Here is a 22,357-nt window from a genome sequence, read left to right on the forward strand (position 1 = left end):
GCTCTTTATCCTGCTCGAACCTGAACGTCTGCATTTCGAACAAGGGACGTGTCATCGGAAACACCAGTCCGCCGCTCACAAGGAATATACGTTTTGATGGGAAGCTTTCACGGGGAAGACTGACATTGCATTGTGTGGATGGTACCATGGACCAATCATCGTCGGACCGGTGCAGGAACACGATGTCAGGGCCCCGCTCGAACACTGAATGGACGAAAACCTCTGGCTGGCGGCATCTCTTTCGCCGCTCGTCGGTGATGTCGGTCCCGAAAAATGGCGCCTTACTTTTGCTCTGGACTTTCGTTGGATTTTTATCGGTCTCAATAGCTAAAGCGCAGGACACGACATGGATGTAAGTCATTTTCCCCCTTTTTTCTGTCTCTGCCGCTATGACTATTCCTACATGGCCACTTGCCTTGTCATCTCTCTTCATACTTTTTCCTTTGTTAACATAAGCCCTATAATGTCACGTGTCATTGCGATGATCTTTTTTCTAAGGAGAGTTCGCTGCATCCGTATAAGTGAAGACATAAGCTAATCTTTAGGTACAGCTCGATCTGTATTGACTGCTTTGAATTGTGTCTGTATGAAAACAGTATACATGCCACCAAACCGCAATCCCGCAAGAAGGACTCGCCCATCAGTGATAATCAGCATCCATAATAGCTCTCCTCCCCGTAGCACCAGTTTGCGACGATTATGTTGTTTCGAGATAATGGTTGGGAAGGGTCGTTATTAGCGTCTTCGAAAAAAGCAAATGTGTTTGTGGTGTTGTTTAGGCTTTCTGGCGTGATGAATAAAACCTGAATTGTAAGGTTCCATGAATGGGTATCAATCATGGGAGAAATTTATGTGTGTGCTGACATGTTACAGACCAAACTTAGGTCAAGTAGTTTACGTGAGAACTTTGTCCCATCTATCGTACCACACACTTTACCAAAGGTGAATACTTAACTTCACAATCCATCTTCTCGCGACCAGTACCAATCCTAAAGTGCAGGTTCCATATTGTATATTTCAGCAGGCAAATGAGAATTTAATGAAGTATAATTCGCAAGTTTCATACCCTTAATGTGTGTCTAAAACCTTACTGAGAAATATTGCCTGTATTTTTTGCATTGTTTGACTCTGCTGAAATGAAAGCAGCAGTTTTTTTCTTTGGTAAAGGAAATCGATGATGTGGCTATATTCATTCCTTTTTTGAACACACCATTCTACGTCGCACGTAGGCGATATGCCTATCTTGATACAAAAATAACACATGTTTGTGTGTTTAAGTGTGATTGTATTTCACTATCAGGTCCTTGTACAACAACTTTTTGTACATAGGTGATGATAAGTGCACTCTATTATAGTAGTAACCGCAAAATTTATAAGACTGTCATAATTCTTATCACCTTTATACTCGTTTCAAGACTCTGCAGTTAAAGTGCTGCTTATCAAACGGTCCCTGCCATCAGCTCAATCCCTTATCCGTCTTCACGTTACCATAAACCTTGTTAAACAGAAACATGATGGGAAGAGAATCTTGTCCAAAGATGAAGGCGCCATGCAGGATTCGAACCCTTGATCTCAAGTTTGATATTCCAGAAACTTATCAACTAAGCCACAGCATGCATCACTATACATAAACACACATAAACGTACAGAAACCGTGTAAATATTTTGGACGATAACCTGGCGAGAGGCTCGTTGCACTCTCCCGCTGATGGATACAGGTATATTTTCGACTGAGAAATACTCTCAGTCAATCAGTAACGCGCAAAACGAAGAGAAGGTCGGCAAATTAATGGAGGCTTTCTCGGGGGACAGATTAGGACGACTTGGGGGTAAAGCTTCATTTAGCAGAGATCAGACGAAAATTGTCGAGTGGTGAATTGCGTTGTCAGGTTGAAGGAGTGCAACCAATGTACCTTTGTACGCACCCTCTTCTTACACCTCTAAATGAAGGAGAAAGGGGGATGTAGAGGGATGGAGTAAAAAGGTGTGTGTTAAGATAGGAGGAAGAAACTTAGCGAGGGGTAAATGGAGAGTAAAGTTAAGCGAAGCAAAGATTGGAAGAAACGAGAAGTGTGTATTGCAATAATTCAGGGATATCAAAGATACTGACAAATGAAAGGAAAAAAAGAGAGGAAGATTGTGACTGCGTGGAAATGTTGGGACGGAGATCAGCTCACCAAACCGTGACCTGAGAGTTTTTCTCGCGGCCCATTGTCGAGAAGTATCATAGCCAGACTCGAGTCACAAATCCGCTGGGCGGCTTGTCCTTGCATTGTTTCCGCCTTCTTCTGTCACCGCGGTCAACCCTGACGCCACCATCCCCAACGCCTCCTTACCTCTTCCCTTCTTCTCCGGACCAAGATCTGGGTACATGTTTAATTAGATAAACCCCCTCTCTCCCTCCCCCATCGAAACGCACCAGTGACAACAGAGCTTTACATAATAGCTTGCCGCCACATTCCTTGCCTGTGAATCGAACATGTGGGGTGTATGGTTGGGGGGGGGGGGGGGAGGAGGAGGAGGGAAGGGAGGGGAAAACCAAGAAAACTTGTCAATTGAGCCGACATATCCTTTGTTCGAGTGCTTTCTTCATGCCAGCCCAGATGAAATTGTGAGGTCTTACAAAAAGTACGAGGTATGCATTGGGTGCAAGGTTTACTGACGCAGAGTATACCCAGAATCTCTCTAACGGTCCAAGTAAGAAGCAGGCTTCGCTATGCGCAAACAAGTTACCTCGACAATCCAGATGCTTCGTGATGAAGTCATCGTGACCAACGAGGCAAGACAAGAATTTAGACGTTTTAATCGTACGCCCATCACCCTTAGTGGGAGTTGGCATTAAAAGAGCGTCAAAAGAATCCATCGATGACACTTGAATAGGTGACAAGTGATACCTCTTTTTTCATGCCAGCTCAGCAAAATCGCCTTAAAAAGCCTATCATCAAGCACTGACCAACGCTATATTACTGACATTGTTCTCGTATTACAAGCCTACCGAAAGGGAATTTGGCGTGCAACGATCTTCGCCACACGGGGTAAATTCGTGTGCCATTGTTGTTTTCATCGCACCTCATTACAGGTCGAGTCCATTTTCTTTGGACAGGCACTGTACCAGCTATCATGCCGAGGAATGACAGTAACATGGCAACCCCTTTGATGACAAGAACCATTTAACTAGATTCGATCTACGGTTGCCGCAAATAGATTTCAAAGTCTGCTCTGTGTACGCCAAACTTGAGACCGATTAGGGCCTGGTAACTGAAAGTGAGGTTAAAAGTTTCATGAAACATGTCTGGAGTACTCTCGTTGCCTCGCATATGCTATTCAAATCATTTGCGGAATTAGGGATTTATGTAAATAAGTGTCAGGCTGTTGATTTGACAGTAGTCCGTCCGTAAAGTCCGTAGTCCGTAAAGACCTTGATACCGAGTTTTTCGGTAAAGGCATGCGTCCGACAATTCTCAAAAGAATGTGCAAGTAAACATAACTACTATTTGACCGTGCTCATGGTATTGATCATGTGACGACTTGAAAAAAAAAAGTTTCATGAAACGAATTGTGATTTGCCTTCAGCAGAATCAAATCATTGTATCATAAAACACTTGTCAGACAGTAGCATCCAACTGTACCTCAGTTCCCTTGGTAGCAGTCGGATGGCAGCCGAAGCTCAATCATCCATTATCATTTTACTTGTCAAGTTAACCACAATTATTGTGATCGTATAACAAGCTGTCATCCAACCACTCGAATAACAATGTCATTTTCATGTATTTTTTTTCTTTGTGTGTGTGTGTGTGTGTTTGTGTGTGTGTGCTGATGTTGAAACTTCTTAATGTTGATGATATTGTTTTGTAACGGTGCTGATTACTTAGATTCCACATGCTCTGTTTGCCTTTATAACCCTTCCCCTGGAACAGAAACCTCGGTCTAGATGCCCGCGTGCAGCAGTTCGACGCGTTTCGCAACCCTGAACTGTTCATTCTGGGCACCCAGCCCCTGTGCAGTGAGCTCCTGGGCCTGTCACCGGGCCAGCAGAAACAATGTCAGCTCTTTCAGGACCACATGGCACCAATAAGCGAGGGCGCCAAGCTCAGTATCGAAGAGTGCCAGAACCAGTTCCGGAACCGACGATGGAACTGCAGCACGGTCGACAGCAACAACGTCTTCGGTAGAGTCCTCAACACACGTGAGTACGATCGAGGGTGGCAGGGGAATCCAGGGTCCAAGACCACAGGGTCTAAGACCACAGGGTCTAAGTCACAGGGATCGAATGTAAAAGGGTCTAATTCATAAGAGGTCCAATACATAGAGGATCCAAGGTAAAGGTATCCCAAGTACACAGATGTCCAAGACTCAGGATCTGACACACAGGGTCCAAGACAAAGAGTCCAAGACACAGATGTCCGATACACAGGTGTCCAAGACACATGGTCCAACACACAGTGGTCCAAGGAAAAGGTGTCCAAGACACAGGGTCCAAAGACAATGAGGCCCCGAGACACAGGGGTCCAGGACACAAGTGTCCAAGATACAGTTGTCCAAGGCACAGGGGCCAACACACGACGATCCTAGACACTGGTGTCTAAGACACAGGGGTCCAAGACAACTTCTCACTTCTATTTTGTCAGCGTTCTTATGGACCAATAGTGATAGAGGGTCCGCACATTGTTAATGTTATTGGAAAACATGGGCTTTTATTGTTTTAACGCATTTTTTTTTATAGGTATACGTATGTTATTATTATTATTTCAAGGGGAATATGAGTGAAGCCTTTAATCTCTCGAATTAGCAGTCTGTTTGTTTGTTTGTATTTATACTTCGCCGTAACGAAGCTAACGGTATATTATGGATATAAATTGTTCCGTGTAAAGGACACCTAAATCTTATTCATCTCTGTGGTGATAAAGTATTCGTGTTACTTCCTGAGACGATGAGAGGTGAACAGAACAATGAAATGAATGACGTTAGATGACGCACATTCCACCCACAAAAGAAATCAAAGGTATCACACAATCATGCAATCATGTCTGTGATCAAGATGACTACGTTTACATGTCCAGTGAACTCTATGTATTCTTTCGTAATATCAAACCGATTTCTAACTTTTTATGCTTTGTTAATTTTAGCCTCCCTGCATCAAAGTTCAAAGATTTCTGGTTTATCTCCCACAAACCTCTCCAAATATCACGTATTGATCTGACTCTATTGGAAACATACCATACCCACAGAATATTAATACAAATATAGTTCAAGTGCATACACGGTAGTGCTGTAAATCTCGTCACCAATTTCGGGTTGTGAGATGGGCAAAACCAGTACTAGACTAGAAGCTTTTGCACTTACTCTAACAATCCCTCTGCGCCTATTGCCGTTACTAGGGCTGTCCTATTTACCGCCGGGTCACGGTTGCCGTGTTATAATGTGTACCAAGCTCGTAAATCATCCCAAGTTTGAATCGATAAAAACTTTGCCACCTACCAACTTCTTGGCCAAGTGACCACCTTTAATCACCCACTAGAGCCCAGTGCTGTGCGGATTCCAACACATTTACCTCGACAAATATTATTCATGCGCTTCGTTAAACTCTCAGTTTATTACGAGTTATAGCAGACCCGATTTTTTCACGGCTTCTGACTGTTCACGTACGTTCAGTTTTAGTGTTGGGGAACATGGCCTATAAGTACGTTCAGTTCTGTGGAACCTTATCAGAAGAAACGTAGTAAAAATATATATGTGTACACAAGGCTTAGGTTTGATGTGATTATCTGGTGTTAATAGCCCCGCCTCAAGACAGCGGTCAATGCTATAGGTGCGAAAGGTTACAGTAGATTGACTTGTAATAGGCTGTTATTTCAGTGCTAACCGCCCACTCACATCCGTGTGATATTTTATGGGGTTTTATACACAGAGGTATGCGAATATGTCTTCTTGTGATAAGTATTGATACACTATACGTCACGTTTGAAAAGATATATCTGCAAAGATTAGACCAAAATGTAGTGTAGAGTGTTTCCCCTTTTAATTCATATCGCAATGTATCAGGAAGTAATTCTATCACATTAAGGCATCACTTTTCTTCATGTTTTGATTACTTCCTTGAATTTAAAAAAAAAAAAAAAAACATTATCTTTCTTGGACAACATGGGACCAGGAAAGAATTTAAAGAATGTCATGACTTCTGTATACTTGATGAGATGGGATGTAAAAATATTTACTGATGTTTGGCTCAAAGTGTATAGTTTGCTTTGATTTTGAACTTTTGTAACTAGTAATATAAGAGAAACACTGTGTAGATTCAAATGACGCAAATGCTTTATAAATCTACTGTATTTCTCAAGAGTTCCGGTTCGATCTGGATGGCTTATTTTCAACTAAATTTGCATCCAGCTAATCACGAAATATTTCATTTGTAAATGGATGAGATTTTTTTTTTATATTATGCAAACCATTTCCATCAAATACTGGACGAAAGCCTATTCCAAACTAGAGCAATAGCATCACGAGTCCTTAAAAAAAGCGAACTTACATAATAATCACCTATCTTGTTCGGCATTTAGATATATCAGTCGCAGGAATATGTAAGTAAGTCTACATTATAAGCCGGTCAACTTAAGTCCGAATTTTGTGGGGCTGTTTAAAGGGCGTATATACGTGTATGTATTTGAGTCTGCGTGTGTAAGGGGGCACTTCACCGGTTTCATGCGGAAGCGATCCCGTCAATCCGTTTGACGTTCGACTCCTGCTGTTACATTCTTCAGGACTCGGAAAAGCTTGACTTCTCATCGTCCTTCTCCTCCGACGTTAAACCCCAGTGACTCCGTATTGTCGCATTTGTTCCCAGATTTCACCGAAGCAAATATTTCTCTTCTTGAGTGAGAGAAAGAGAGGACAAAAAAAAAATGACAGTAACAGAAATGGGTAGGATGGCACACACACTCACTATAACGCATACAAAACGGGAAGAGTCTGAAGAAATGAGAAAGAATCCTGTAGTTTGAAAACACACACAAGAAAGGAAAGTTTTTAAAAGAAACTAGAATAAAACACTAAGTGTTTCCATATCTTGAAGTGTCAATTTTCTCATCTAATCTTATACTTTCGTTATGTTGTAATACTTGTAGAGTGGAAGAGATTGTACAAGTATGTTATTACAAGTGCAAAAACATTAATTTTGCGAAGAAGGGTAGCAAAGCTGTTGTGTTACATGATGAAACTGTTTGATAATACCACTGTATCACGCAGGTATAAAATAACTGTCTTACGCATCGCCATTTCGTAAATCGCAGATTTCTCCGAAGGAGTGGCAATGGCTGTTTCACTTTGGGAATGACCCTATCACTTTAATTACACTTGGAGATCGGCGTCTGGAGACTTTATCCAGGAGCGTGTTCTCAAACTCTTTCTTTCTTTTTTTTTTTGACGGGTGCATTGAGTGGTGATGTAGACCTATTTATCGAACACGCACGAGCAAACATGGCCAAGAATAAGGAGACGTACTGTCGATGGTACCGGTCATAACCCGACCAACAATATCAAGTCTGGCGCTGGTGTATGGGTCGTGAAAACGACAAAAAGACGTTGATGCAGACAGAATAACTGTTATGAGAGGTAAACTTCACTTTTTTAGGAAGCTGTAATTTTGTTACAAAAGAGTAGCTGAAAAGTTTGCGATCGCACGTTTGAATATGACGTGATCGGGCTTCTGGAATAAAAAAAAAAGAAGCGAAAAAAGTGAAAGAATAAAAGAAGGAGTGTGGGCAGTAATTTTGAACTCTCAAGTGTAAACAGGAGAGTTATTCAAACTCTCGAATCGTTGTTGTTGGTTTGCAAATTGCAACTGGCTGCACCAAGCAATTTACTCCTTCAGTCTGATAGTACTGGCACCAGGTCCTGATGTAATTTAGACGTGCCAATTAGCAAAGTGTATACGAAGCCCCTATGCTGGGAAGTGTAATGGACAATAGGCAATGCGTGCAATGAGCCCCTTGCCTTACTAACAACATTTGTGTATGATTAGTCAGAGAAATTGTTGCTTTCATTACAAGAAGAGAATTAACCAAAATAGCAGGCCAATGTCAAAAATGTAAGATACGAGTAATACAAAAGCAAGCCCGAAAACAACACCTAAAACAGAACTGAGTCCTACGCGCCAACTGCAGATAGAGCTAGATAGTGTTCTTTTTTTGTGCCATCTATAGCTCTTTGATGGCTGGCGATAGATTAGAAGTGGACAATGCAAACAAATAAATGGATATTAACATTATGTGTACAGGAAAGCTACTTGATTACTTAGATTGTGTTTTGGTGTGAACCACGACGACACACTACAGACAAAGTTAATGCATTTCTCCTTCAACATATTGCCAATAATAATACGTGCTCTCCTTATGAGCTCTTTTTTCCCTTTTATTCATTCAGCACTTTCTCCTCTTTTCAGAGGCTAAAGATTTCTTCTTTTTTTTACGGTTAAATTTCGGGAAAAGACCGGGACAACAGACCGTAACTAATCCGGCATTGCGCGCTAATTCCTTACTTGGCACTATGCTAATAGCGTGTTCAGCACACCATGTAGTCCTCGTATAGCCCGTGGAGAATCACTTATAGGTCCCGCGGAAGGAGGCGTTAAACAACAGGGAGAATCAATACACCAATATCGGCTCTCTTTCATTCGTACACATATCCCATTCACAAACAATCTCTTAGTCGTCGTGAATAACTGAGATCAGTTCTCTTTGAGGGGAGCGCAAATCCTATTAATAGTGACCCCTCCCTGATGTTCTAAGGATTATCATTACTTTCTCCCCCCCCCCCCCCGTGACTGACCTCTCCTCAATCATGCTCTCTTTGTTCCACCGGAAGTGGAATGTTTCCGTTTTTAAACGTTATCCTCTTAAACTCTTCACACAGGGCCTTCGTGACAACACGCAAATAGCCTAAGCCATTATGAAACCTGTCACCTATGTCGTGTCAGACATCAGTTGTATGGCATCAATACAAATTGAATCACTTACACGTACAGAGTGACGATACGATGGAGGGGGGGGGGGTGACTAATGGTGATGGTGATCTGTGTATAGAGGCGGCGATATGAGATCAAAATTACTGCAATAACTCAATATTAGTAGGGATATGGTGATGAGGTGATAATTAAGTGAGGGAGGCAAGTGAGGAAAAGATGTCGTAATTTTGAACACTGATCATGTTTTGTGAAAATGTGTAAGAAATTTACAATTTCATAAGCTTGTTGTTTGTTGGCTGATTATCATTCCGTGAAACAGAGTTTAATCACTTTTGTTTCTTTGAAGTCAACTTGGACATGAATTAACAATTTAGTTTGACTCTTTTTAAAGAACTTATTAAATATGAGATAGTCTTCGAAGAGATTTGTTATTCGTTCGCATTTTACACACACACACACACACACACACACACACACACACGCACACACACATACACACACAAAGTCTGAGATGGATGTTTTTCCAACTGGATCACGTGTTGTCGCGTGTAAAAGGGACGCAAACAACCGGCTCTCTGGCATTCGGCGGGATTGTTGAATCGGCTGCGTGCTTAATAACATCAGCTCTCGTGTGACAACATGTTCAATGACGACTCATGTAACTTGCGGGTCTCCATTACCCGAAACGTCATTACACCGGCCCAGGCGCAGGTCAGGAGGATTAACTAAACAAACCGAGCTGAAGTTTGGGGCAGGTATCTTCCGCTTTTCTTGTTCTGGAAGGGTCCGTGATTTCTGACTGGATGTCGTCAAGGAGGGGAAGAGTAAACGATTTTTGATGATGATAGCCTGCGGTTCCCGCCCCGCCTTGACGCTGTCATCCCCCGCTAATGTTACACCAGCATTGTTATCTTCAGGAGATGTGACGTCACTCTCCCTAGTGGCACTGTCACTTTTGATCCCGGCGTGCCTTTAAACGTGTACATGTTGATTGGGACGGACTTGAAAGTATTCCGACACGTGTCCAATTGCTGTTATGTTTACTCGGCGTTTTCACTTCGTGTCTTGTATGAGGATGAAAAAAAAATTAATAAAAAATGGCTTTTTCGAAATCTCGTTAAAAGTTGACACAAATGTTTCAGTGTCGGATCGCATCCGTGCAAAGATCACGATATAGCTTAGTGTCAGCTGCAAATTGAGTCTCCGCCAACATTGCGGATGATTAAGTGCTTTTCATTTCTTAACAGAAAAAAAGTTGCCATTTTGGGGAGGCTGAATTTTGACAGGGTGAATTGAATTAAACTAGTCGACCCTGTCGAAGCGTATTCTACGCCAAATATCCACGCCGACAAGTTAGTTATCGTGTTGTTCTTTTTCTTTTCTAAGAAGATCAAACAGCATTGCCGTCACAATGTTATCATGAAGTATTTCGTCTATAAATTTCACATTCCGAGACACACATTATTTCTCTTTAAGTGAACGAAATTTGAATCACTATTGAAAAAAGTGGAAAGTTGTAGAACTTTGAAGCATGAAATTGTTCCATGCTGATGATTGACGCACGCACACATACAAAAACATAAATAGCAACACCGAAGGTCACCTCTGAATCCAAATGTTAAAATTGACTTGCTTTGTAGCATTGCAAGCGATGTGAGATGTTTAGCTGTAGAGATTTTGAAATCCATCATCAGTGTCAATAAGCATGCTATGATAAGTGAACCATGAAAAGAGATTAATTTTCATCAGCCTAAGATTAATAAGGTAAATGTTACTACATTCGAATATTCTGCTTTGGATGTAATGTATGGAAAAGGCGTTATGAAGAACATTTTAGCAGCTTCTATTCGAGATGCGTATTCTTTTGAACCGTTTGCCTATGTAATCTTTGATATTTCATATGATTTAGAGAGAGGTAATATGGTAATGGAAACAATATTGATGGAATCTTATACAAAAACGTAAAAGTGAGTCACCATAAGTATTCTTTTTAGCACTATTCTTATCACTGCAAGAATTATCCGTTTTCCTTAAAAAGGGGGAATAAAAGGAAAAGAAAGAAAAAAGCACAAAAATGCCTGTTCTCAAGGAGTACCTTTCGACGAGAAGAAACAGACAAACATTGGCATACAATTAAGTCACACACACTGACGCCTGTCGTCATAGAATCTGTTAGCGCTTTAATTGCATACAATGTTGGCGACATTTTGAGACGGTATTTTTGTTAGAGGGTTAAACGAATGAGGTGTAACTTGATGGATGTTGCATTTCGCAGGGCGCCATTACCAAGATCACGTTCCGTATAGACCAGGTGCAGGCGGGACGTTTGGCAACCACGGTGATTAACAAAGTTTGTGGCGGTGCACAATACAATGAAAGGCAGCGGGCATCAGTCCGTGCTATGCCGTCCATGAAATTAGACTTTGTGGTTTGTTCTCATACAGCTCCAATCAATTTCATTTAACGCGGTCTCCACCAAAAGTACAAAAAACAAAAACAAAAACATTGTCACCCCAGTGTCTCGCGATCGTTTGATTAATGGCAAAAATCATTAAATTATCGATACGCTGGAAATGGTTCGTTATATATTTCCTATCTATTATATAGGGTGGGGGGGGGGGGTGAGTATCCATGACAGATTCGGAGTTGACATTTTGCTTTCATACCTTGCGGTCTTCTGGTAAGTGAGATCGTTTACATGTATAATAACGAAACAGACTAAGAAGAAATAAGAGCAATGGTAGGCAACGCATGCTCTGCAAATGTATATGTTACTTTTGCTCAGCCCTGTTACAGCAATTTCTATTCTGAGGTACGCAGACAGATTGAAGTTTTTGAAAATTAGAATTGCTTTACAAGTAGGGGGGGGGGGTATGCACTTAATAATTTTGTCTCATTCTCATTTCCAAACCATCAGCAAATTTTCGACAAATTCTCAAAACTATCTAACAAACTCTACCAGATAGAGACTGTTGTAAGGTAAGACCAGGGAGGTTCGATCCAAGACCCAAACTGGCCATGGTCCACAGCGTATGGTGCTCGTTTGGCGCCCAGTACAGAGCGCATGTCAACTGCTAGAGGGATGGGGGATCTTGGAAGAAGAAAGGAGAGGAAGGGGGGGGGGGGGTAGGACCATCCGTAAAGCATGATAACAAATATGTTCAAAGGAATCAGGAAGTGTTTGTCGAAGTCACAGAATGGGTTAAAAGGAGAATAATGCGGCGGTGGTTGCTCGTAAGGACCCCCGAGTCCAAGCGCTGCCAGCAGTGTCAACATGGTACTGCGAGAGGTACCAATGCATGCACCATGTATGCGAACGGAGGCAATAACTCTCCAGTGGTCCTTCCATTCACTCCGGTTGTCTTTTTAGCTCCCCACAGAGTCAGGGAAGCCGTGAGTCAAGCAATGAGTAAGAGGGTAACAGTGTCAGGAGTCACGGACCAGCTCGGGTCACGTGACTACTGACTGACTCGTCCGTTTCGGCCATTGATCTCCCCGATGGACATGATTAAAGGGAAACATAACCCTGTCGACAAAAGACATTTCTAATATATATTATGAAAGTACTGAAATGAGAGGAGCATATGATTATCAGTCAGACTTGCGTACAATAATTGCAGGGCGCATGTTTTGCATTTGCAGTGTTATTTGTTTACTTGTGTTTCTTTTAAAATCAATGATAATAGACTCACAGCCGAACAATTTTCATGACAAAAAAAGAAGAAATTGCATGGCAACTTCTCACCACAATCATGCTATTATATTCATTAATCTTTGCAATTTGGTATTAGTCATGCGACAACTTTGTTCCTTGACTAGCTTAGTGTTAAATCACATAGCTACATATTTGTTTAACATTGCCTTGCCCCTATACACTTGAAATCAGTGGTATGATAATGTGCATCAGGATATCTCCTTTTCCACTTTTTCATTTCTTGCAGCGAGTCGGGAAGCAGCGTTCACGTACTCGATCACGTCGGCGGGTGTCGTCAACGCCATCAGCCGCTCCTGCCGCGAGGGTCAGCTATCTACGTGCGGCTGTAGCAAGTCGTCGCGCCCGTCCGATCTCCCTCGGGACTGGGTGTGGGGCGGCTGCGGGGACAACATCGACTACGGCTACCGATTCGCCAAGCAGTTCGTCGACGCTCGAGAGCTGGAAACAAACCCGCAGAAAGGCACGGCGGCCTACGCCCGCAAGCAGATGAACCTACACAACAACGAGGCCGGCAGAAGGGTTAGCTATGAAATTTCAACATCGTATCATAGATTATATTACTATGGGGGGGGGGGGGGTTCTTTATGAACAACCACCTTCCGTTCGTAAGGCTCCCCCGACTTTGTCGTAGGTCCGGTCGTGTTATCACGAATGCAATGTACCCCCCCCCCCCCCCCCAAAAAAAAAAAAAAAAAAAAAATCATGATTTTTTTTCTGTTTTAAAGAATGTTTCATTTTCTATCAAAGAACCAAATTGTACAAAACAATATACACTGTTTTCACAATAATTTCAGTAGCAGCTTTCACCAATGCGATAAATTATTATCGCAATCGTAACTGTTAAACCTACATAGTGTTAACATTTTAAAAAAGAATACAATACAACTTTCCATCTAATGATTTCGATAACAGTTACCAGCTACAAAAGCTGCTTTCCAAAAGAAAGCTGTATGTATATTCATTTCATCTCCCACTCCCCAACCCCACCTCGCCGTCCACTTTCCGTATCACCCCCACTCCCCCATCTGAGCTACACTTATGCAGGCACTTAAGTTTTGCACAGGGAAATACCAGGACCCTGTTGCATAAGAAGATGCGTTCAAACATACGTCAGGTATCAGCTAATCAGAATTTAGTATTCACAGAATTACGTTTTGTTTTTTTCTGACTTATGATTGATCTCAAATTGTATGCAATGGGGCAGATTCAAACAAATTAATTGACCAGCAAACAAGCGAATAAACGTTTATGAACACACACACGTACAAACAAACATCATACAGACATACATGCAAGGCAACAAGCAAGCAAGTAAACAAGAAAAGCAAAAAACCAACAAACACCCGAAACAGACACAAGAAAAGAATATAACTTGTCAGAATCTCGTGGGGTTTTTTTTTTCGCTCAACGTGCCCGCGCCCTTTCTCTTACGCCGAGCATGCACTCACTCCGTGTCAGAGACCAATTTGCCGGACCAGTTCTTGCTTGTCCGTCGAGTGGATTAGATGATGACAAGTCCCTTAATTCGTGGGTGTAATCGGGGTGTAATCGGGGGATTTAAAGACAGGCATGGAGACCCGATTTCCCTATGTCAACCAAGCGATCAACAGGATTATGAATGATAAATTATACACGAGCGGTTATAGAGTGAGGCTTCTGATGCAGACTGACTAGGGATTGTCGTTATGTGACACGAGAAAAAGAATTAAATGAATGAACCTTCCTATTCGTCGTATTTTGTACCCCTCTTTCCGCAGAAGCCTATCGTCCAACAAGGGAATACCATATGCATGTTCTGAAGAAAGGTTACTCTGAAGTCAAGACGCCAATTTGTTGAGAGATAGTGTTGAATTTCTGTCTCTTGCAAACATTGATTTATGCGCTCCAGTTAGAAAAACGTTGTTCACTTGCACGCAAGTGGTCATATTTTCAACAAATATATGTCGTGCGGGTTTTGCTCAACTCATTCATCTTTCAGAGACGTAAAAATGACTCACAAATATTCTACGTTGATACACGACCTAGAAAGAAACATATGTATGCACTTACGTTAAAATCAATGTTGACGAAAGAACTTAGATGGAACAAGGAGATTTAGTGGGAGTAATCGTTTTGCATAGTGGGAGGTGTTCGAGAGTGAAGTGAATTTGTTTTAACAGATCATGTCAGCTTAGAAAGAGAACTCAGGTTGAGATTTGTGGACTGAGTTCGTTGTTTATCTCTTGCGCCATAAAAAAAAACTCCACTCATTCTGATTGCCACGATTGGCTGTGAGAAAAAAAAAACCCAAAAACAAACAAAAGTGATATATCATTGCAATATGGATAGAGACGGAGCAACATCATTCACGAATAACGGAGATTGTTATTCGTCTAGTAATATTTCTGGCAATTATTCATGTTTGTGTAAAGACATTTAAACCTCGTCAAAATAGTATATACTGACATTTAAGTTCCCTCTTTTTGTACAGTTGTTCAGGAGAAGTCAGCATATTAGCTGGACAAAAAAAAGTCTTTATATCGTGATTTCAGTTACAAGTAAGCTAAAATTTATATTCTCGACAACAGAAAAATAGAAGAATTCGAAAAGCCTACTCGTGGTCTACTTCTCTATGTCTGTACGTGTATCATCTAGATATTACATTGTCCTGGGCAAATTTAGGGGTCTCTTGTACCTTTAAATACCTTCTTCAAACGCCATATCTATAAAGCTATGAACTTCGCGAGTTTCCTACCAATCATTCAGAAAAAATTACGAAGAGCTGCCCTAAAGAAAATAAAACTCTCTGTCACGCACACATGAGATAACACACGGATTAACTATTGAAACAATAAACGATGATAATCATGAAAATACACATACTGTAACTTCCACTGGGAATTATAATGTCAGTAATGATAATATATCAAGCAATCGACTAGGGAAAGCTTGTGGATTCTGTGTGAAATCTGTGAGGATTTCTGTATCAAACGGGTTAAGCATGGACTCTAAGCCAGCTTGCTCTTTTTTTTTGTGTGGCTTCTGTCATTTCTTCAGCGTCGCAATGATGATGGAAATAATTATGAAAGTTCGGCTCGACTTTCGCCACATAATAAGTACACGGAACAGAGTATGCAAAGAAGGGGGGGAGGGGGAACGGAGGAGGAATATTGAGAGGTAGGTAAAAGGAAAGAAATAATCACCCCTCCTGATCCCTCCCCATCTCCAAGTAAAATTCCCCATGGTCGATTAATACCGATGATACGTTGCGAGGCGATCCACACCAAATATGCGAGTGCCCGCAAGCTACCGTTGCACTTCGCCAAGATATTAGAAAAATATCGGGCTGTTCCAGTACGCTCGACGTCGCAGAAAGTGTGTTATAGTGTGTAAGTTATGTCAGAAGAAAAATGTCACTATCGAAATAATTTTTCACACTTGCATTTTTTTTTTCATCTTACTTTTTCCTCGATTGCCCGAGGTCTTATAGTTCAACTAGGCCATTTGTTATTTGTAGGTTAAGAAAGATTTATTCATTTCGCTTAAAATCTCATTATTTTTGTAACATTTAGCACCCCGCATTAGCCTGAAACGATGAGATATTCCGCCTTAGGCTCTGCTTAAATATTCTGAAGAAAAAGTGGACCAGAAGGAGAAACATCACAAATAGAAATGTATTTATTCATAAGAAAACCGTAAAGTTGTTGGGAGGTGACAGAGTAGGAAAAGAAGGGGGAAAAGAAAGAGAGAGAGAATTGAAGAAGAGAAAGATATCGACAGAGAATAGGGGAGAAAAATGAAGGGGCTGACTCATTGCCCATTGCTATGGGGTGAGTGCCCTCTATAGTTATCATCAACGTGAACTTTCTACCGTGAGAACTTTTCTTTTCACCCTCACTTTTGTACCGGTGGTTTTCTATACAGCCAAGTACGATGAGTTACCTTCTTGGTAAGATTTTTGAAACAATGCTGAACATGGAAGAGGAGTAATATAAAAGAAAAATAGCAAAAATGAAAAGAAATCGAAGAAAAAGAATACGTTGGAAGGATAGCGGATAATAATATTATGTACTCATGTAAGCATTATATTACTTTGTATTACTTTATATGGAAATAAAATCATTGTAATTTGAATTGAATTGAATGAACAGATGATGTTGGAGGAGGAAGATGAATTTAATGTGGAAAGCCGAAGAAGAAGGAAAAAAGAAAAAAAAAGAAAACAGGGGGAGGAAAAAGTGACGGGGTGAAATAAAGAGATCTCAAGATGATAGAGAAGAGGAGGACAACAAGAAGAAATTACATGCTAAATAATGATAATGATTTATATTGAAAGGAAATAAAGAAAAAATAAAGAGTAAGAAGGAGCAATGTTTGATGATAGTTACATATCACGTTACAAAGCTTGGACAATATTTATATGCCCCAAAGCACTATAAAGATATCAAGTAGAAAATAATGACCGCCCAAAATTTATCGTAATGTGGAAAGGCTTATACCAACTTTGGTAGAGGCTCTATGAAGCAACAGGGAGGTGGGAAGAGAAGCACGCTACGTGCCCTAATTTGTTTTCAACCACGTTTCCGCATGGATGCAAGGAACAGGAGCTTACATGGCTGGCTGTCTCAGAGATTTTTTTTTTTTCAGTATCTCAGCGTCAAGTTCGTGGCAACAACCCGCGAAGATCCGACACTTGATCCACGACAGTTTGACATGCCTGGATTAGGACCATCCTAGTTTTGATGGTCGGGGCAGATCCCTCCTCTCATACTCAATCATTATGAATACCTCTTGCTGAAACGACGCCCCCTCCCCCCCCCCCCAAAAACCCTAGTTGCCGACCTTGCGTAGAGGAAGCATATACCGATGAATGTTTATTGATACAATATCAATTTAATTTTCTTATCTTCCTGCGTGTGAAATTAGTGTACAGAGATATCAGCTCAAATTGCATCCCGTGGTGTGATTTCATTATCTTCTTAGAATGAAATTGATACAAGCAAATTATTGCCAAATCTGTCATGGAATAGTCATGGCGATGTATGCGGCACGGAAGAATATAAAACCGATTTAGATACCGGAAGTAGGTTTGTTGATTATGGTTTTTTCAATCAGGAAACACAAGATTCTGTAGTTTACGATGATGACTGTCTGATTTAGAGAGCATATGATCAAATAAAAATGGAACAGCAACATTTTTAACAAAATTAGGTGGTGAATAACGGCGACAGCCCCTTGCCAGTTTGAATACATTTCATGAAATAACGCTTTATAAAAATTGATAGCGGTACACACGGGTGACAATAGTTCCTGTGCAACTATGATGCCAAACTTAAATAGCCCCCGCGTAATTTCTCTTTCTGTAATGCATTCTGAACTCAACGAAAGGAAAATGGAACGAAATTAGGCTTGACGATTGTTGATGCCGAGCTAAGCACCGCAGTGATAGCTTCTCATATAGGGCGATCATTTCAGTCAGAAATCAAAGTGGAATATATATGCCACTTTTAATTTATTTTGGGTCTGATGTATTTGGACTGGCCGAGACCGAATAATCCCTGTCATCTCAGCGAGGTTTAGCGGTAAAGCCTCTTCTGATAGCTGCTCAAAGTGGCTGACATGTTGCAGGGTCACGAACGAAAAAAGGTCATGCTCAGAACGTCGTCACCACTTTCCTGTATAAGGTGAAAATAGTCTCGGCTACCAATCCCATCTCCGTCAACCGCCTTGAAAACGTGAGTGCAATCAGTCTGAAAGTATCCCCACCGGATTTCTTTTTATTTCGTATCTCATCAATGTAGGTCTGTCACTGAAATGATTGAAGACTACTCTTCATAACCTTGAACGCGTAATCCCATTTCAACCCAATGTCAAAATGACCTGTCACGTGAGCGATAGTACTTCCCTTTCCCCAGAAATTTCGTTACAACAACCATCAGGATGAAGAAGATGAATGTAGTCTCACTCGAGTTGAACTCTCAACAAACTCTGCGATTTAATCGGTAACGAGTCCTTTTTTTTTTTATTCCGTGTCAATTATTTTGTGTTTGAGAGTGTATACACTGTGTGTATGTGTATGTCCATGTTTTTGAGTGAGTTTGAATGTTATGCATTCACCAAAATATCAGGAAAATGAACAGCTTGTTGTTATTGCTCTTCTCTTATTGTACAAAAGTCATTCACCGCTGCATTAACTGACTGAGGTTTTTTTTTAATGTTTTTTTGTGCGTTCAAAACAATAAATGTCAAGTAATTTCAGGGCTCTAAAATACAAGAGACGCAGATTCAGTTGATTCAGTTTTATCTCGCGAGATCTCGCGAGATGCTTAAGATGAGTGAGACATGATTATAGCCTCACCATGTCGAGAAAGATTTAAGCAGGAATGTGTCTTTCCACCTCCCTGATTTCAGCGTCGCCCGACTAAACAGTGTTTGTATCATAACAGCATCCCTTACGCAGTTTGCAATTTACAGTGTCTCTCATTTGTTAGTCTATGGTCGATATCATATGAGTATCACATGCTACGGGAAAAGATTGTTAGATTGCATGCTTTACATTGACATTATCCTATTGTTCGGAATGCACTTTTACACAATGAACAATACATAAGAGACTTTACATCAGATACACAGAACACACGTTTTCATTTTTTTTTTTTCTTAAAAGTGGCTATGTAGATCATTCCGACCAATCCTTGTGAAGGTTACCACACACACGTAACGCTGGACACTGCTGCCGAATGCTTTGTTCACAACACCTGCTCTAGATAGATTCTGTATCGCTGATACCACTGACGTTCTTCTCTCACAGTCAATTAGAACAAAATTACTTTTCCCACTAGATCTTAGCATGCTCAGCCTCTGCCTTTGGTAGAGCACCTTATTTCTAATGCCCCACAATGAACCCCACGTGATGTGAAAGAAAAGGACCGAATGGCATTAAGTGTAAAGCAGCTTTTCGTTTTATTTGCTTGACAGCTCAAATTCGGTGTCCGAAGGCAAGTTTAATACTGAATTACCACATCAAAAGGTGTTAATCCCTTTGTTGCAATCAAAACAGCCCTCGGCGCCTCTTTATTCAGACCATTTCCTAGCCATATCCGGCGTTGCGCGATGGCATCAATATTATTATAATTATTATTTTTCCTGTTGCGTGAAAAGAGGAAAAAGAGAGCGGTCGTTTTTTGGAAGCTATCGAGCACAACTTTCTGTTTTCCACTCTTGGCATTCCGAGCGAGAATTGTCGCAGTCAATTTAAGCCAGACAATACCAAGGCAATTGTCAAAATGAGTCTCGACTTGACTCAAGCCAACTTAACTTAGTGGTCTGATAGAATATTCAATTTTGCGGTTATGGCTGCACTTATATGTGCTATAACCATCGGTTTAGGGCCACTTCATCGAATGGTTTTGAATTAACACGGTTTTCTTGCTAGCACTGAAAACACCAGAAATGGCTTTTGCCGTTTTCATACCAACCTCAAACCGCACAAAGAAGGCACTGCCGCAGCATCTACATTACATCCATTTTTTTTTTTTTTTTAATGAGCATCAAATCAAACAGAGAACTGGGCTGTGATTAATCTATGCACATATTCATCGACACAGAATAAAACTTCGTGAAAAAGAATGTAAAGGTTTCCTGCCCATTTGAATCATACAGAGAACCAGGCTGTGATTATTCTATGCACATGTTCATGGGCATAGAATAGTACTATACGTGAAGAAGAATGTGAAGGTTTCGTTCTCATTTGGCAGATTTTATGCTAATCAGATGTCTTATGGTTTATTTCCTGTTACTTACGACACTCTCCTTTTGTAGAAGAAAAGTTTTGATTAGATTAGAAAATGAGATAAATGAAAGAGTACCAGTAAGCCTATGCAAAAGAGTTCGAGGCTCGCTAACTTTTGCAGTGAAAAGGGAAGGGTATGCTCCTTCATTGTTATTACACTTCGGGCTGCTAAGATAATTTCTTTAATGGCGGTAGGTGACCGCTGACGAGTTTGTTTTATACCTCGGCCCTTTCAGAGATTAATGGAACCTGTGTAAAAGAAAAAAATAATAGCAAAAATTCAGAAAATATATTATCGACATCCAACGTTAGGTTCAACCGGGTTGCAAGCTCAACATACACGTGTGGCAAGCCCGAGGAACTGTGGCTGAACGCCTGGGGGCGCGCTTGGTATTATTTACAAACTAAATATTGGCCAGGTTTCGCTTCGCCCAGTCTCCGGTGAAAAAGTCTTCAAAGATTAATTAGCTCAGTTGAGTAAACCTTGACAAAGCATTGCAAAGAAGAGTGCCGTCAGCATTTTTTTAAAGTCTATTCAGTTGTTTGTGCCCGCCTGTTAGGGTGAAAAGACTGAGGTTAAGAGCCTTTACTTACAATTTGTAAAAGGGCCTCAGCTAGGAACTTGGCGACGGGGGTAGGGGGTGTCGACAAAGTGACGAATCTGTCACTAACGGTCTCGAAACATTTCACTTTCATCACTGTTTGGGAATTCGGTATAGTCTCGAATAGAAACATACTACGTTGTAACTTACTTGATTACATTGCGGTTGCTCTGGTGGTGGATATTCGTCGTAACTATGTAGACTGTCGAATTTAGCGCAATTTCTGTATTACTTTTTCCTTCTTCGAGTAGTAAACATGTATTTTCTTCTTTTTTTTTTAAAGATAATTGATTATCAGAGAATTTACTTTTTGTTTTCTTATTTTTTAATTCTTCATTCGTCCTCTTTATAGCCTCGAAGATGCTTTTTGTGGTTTGTTTTACATTCATTCTCTCCACGGGAGTATGCCAAACATGATAAAACACATTATGGTATTTAAAACAAATCTTTACAACATCATAAATTTGTATCCAAGGAGCACTGTTTTTGCGTGAATTGCATACTATATGCTAATGTTAGATTTTTCTTGAACACAATGTAAATGTTCATTTTTTTCTTTTCCGTTCTCTTGAAGGCGGTGTCCGACAACAAAGGCAGGGAGTGCAAATGTCACGGTGTGTCCGGATCGTGCAGCCTCAAAACGTGTTGGCTGCAGCTCCCGCCTTTCCGAGAGGTCGGCACCATCCTGAAGGACAAGTACGACGGGGCCACGCAGGTGAGAGTCACCCGGCGCGGGAAGCTCCTCAACGTCGACTCGCGCTTCAACAAACCGACGCGCGACGATCTCGTTTACCTCGAGCAGTCGCCTAACTACTGCGTGGCCGACCCCCGCACCGGATCGCTGGGCACCACGGGCCGAGAGTGCAACAAAACGTCTATGGGCACGGACGGCTGCACGTTGATGTGCTGTGGGAGGGGCTACAATTCCTTCACCAAGGAGGTGGTAGAACGGTGCAAATGTAAATTTAAGTGGTGCTGTTACGTCAAGTGTCGGAAGTGCAGAACAATGGTGGATGTGCATATTTGTAAATAAAGACAACTTTCGTTTTATTTTCTCTGCGTCTTCGCCCGACAGTGGAGATAAGGCGTTTCATCGCTATTCTTCGACGTGCACAGAGTGATCTTGTGATGTTTTCATAAATGGAAATCAGAACTGTTATGTAAATGAGTTAGCAGGGTTACATATGATGAGGCAGAACAGTAAGTGCAGGCGATCGACCGGAATTTGGCGCTTAATCTTTTCATGTCCAGATGTTTGCATTTCTGCGTGAAGTCGGTGGACGTCGGCGTACTAGTAACTGACAGTAAAA

General features: G+C 41.2%; 1 protein-coding gene across 1 annotated transcript; it reads left to right on the top strand.

Annotated features, from left to right (window-relative positions):
- Positions 1–118: 118 nt before the first annotated feature.
- On the top strand, positions 119–22,331 carry LOC140241874 (protein Wnt-5b-like). The gene is made up of 4 exons (XM_072321631.1): positions 119–352; positions 3,918–4,186; positions 12,901–13,193; positions 21,622–22,331. The coding sequence occupies exons 1-4, from the start codon at positions 147–149 to the stop codon at positions 22,078–22,080; spliced, it is 1,227 nt and encodes a 408-aa protein (XP_072177732.1). The 5' UTR covers positions 119–146; the 3' UTR covers positions 22,081–22,331.
- The last annotated feature ends 26 nt before the right edge of the window (positions 22,332–22,357 follow it).

Source organism: Diadema setosum, chromosome 2 (assembly GCF_964275005.1).
Source record: "Diadema setosum chromosome 2, eeDiaSeto1, whole genome shotgun sequence".
Taxonomy (NCBI): domain Eukaryota; kingdom Metazoa; phylum Echinodermata; class Echinoidea; order Diadematoida; family Diadematidae; genus Diadema; species Diadema setosum.

Coding starts and splice junctions, on each gene's coding strand:
- LOC140241874 (XM_072321631.1), top strand. CDS start 147: ATGGACCAATCATCGTCGGACCGGTGCAGGAACACGATGTCAGGGCCC. Junction 4,187..12,900: donor CGGTAGAGTCCTCAACACAC/GTGAGTACGATC, acceptor CATTTCTTGCAG/CGAGTCGGGAAGCAGCGTTC. Junction 13,194..21,621: donor ACAACGAGGCCGGCAGAAGG/GTTAGCTATGAA, acceptor GTTCTCTTGAAG/GCGGTGTCCGACAACAAAGG.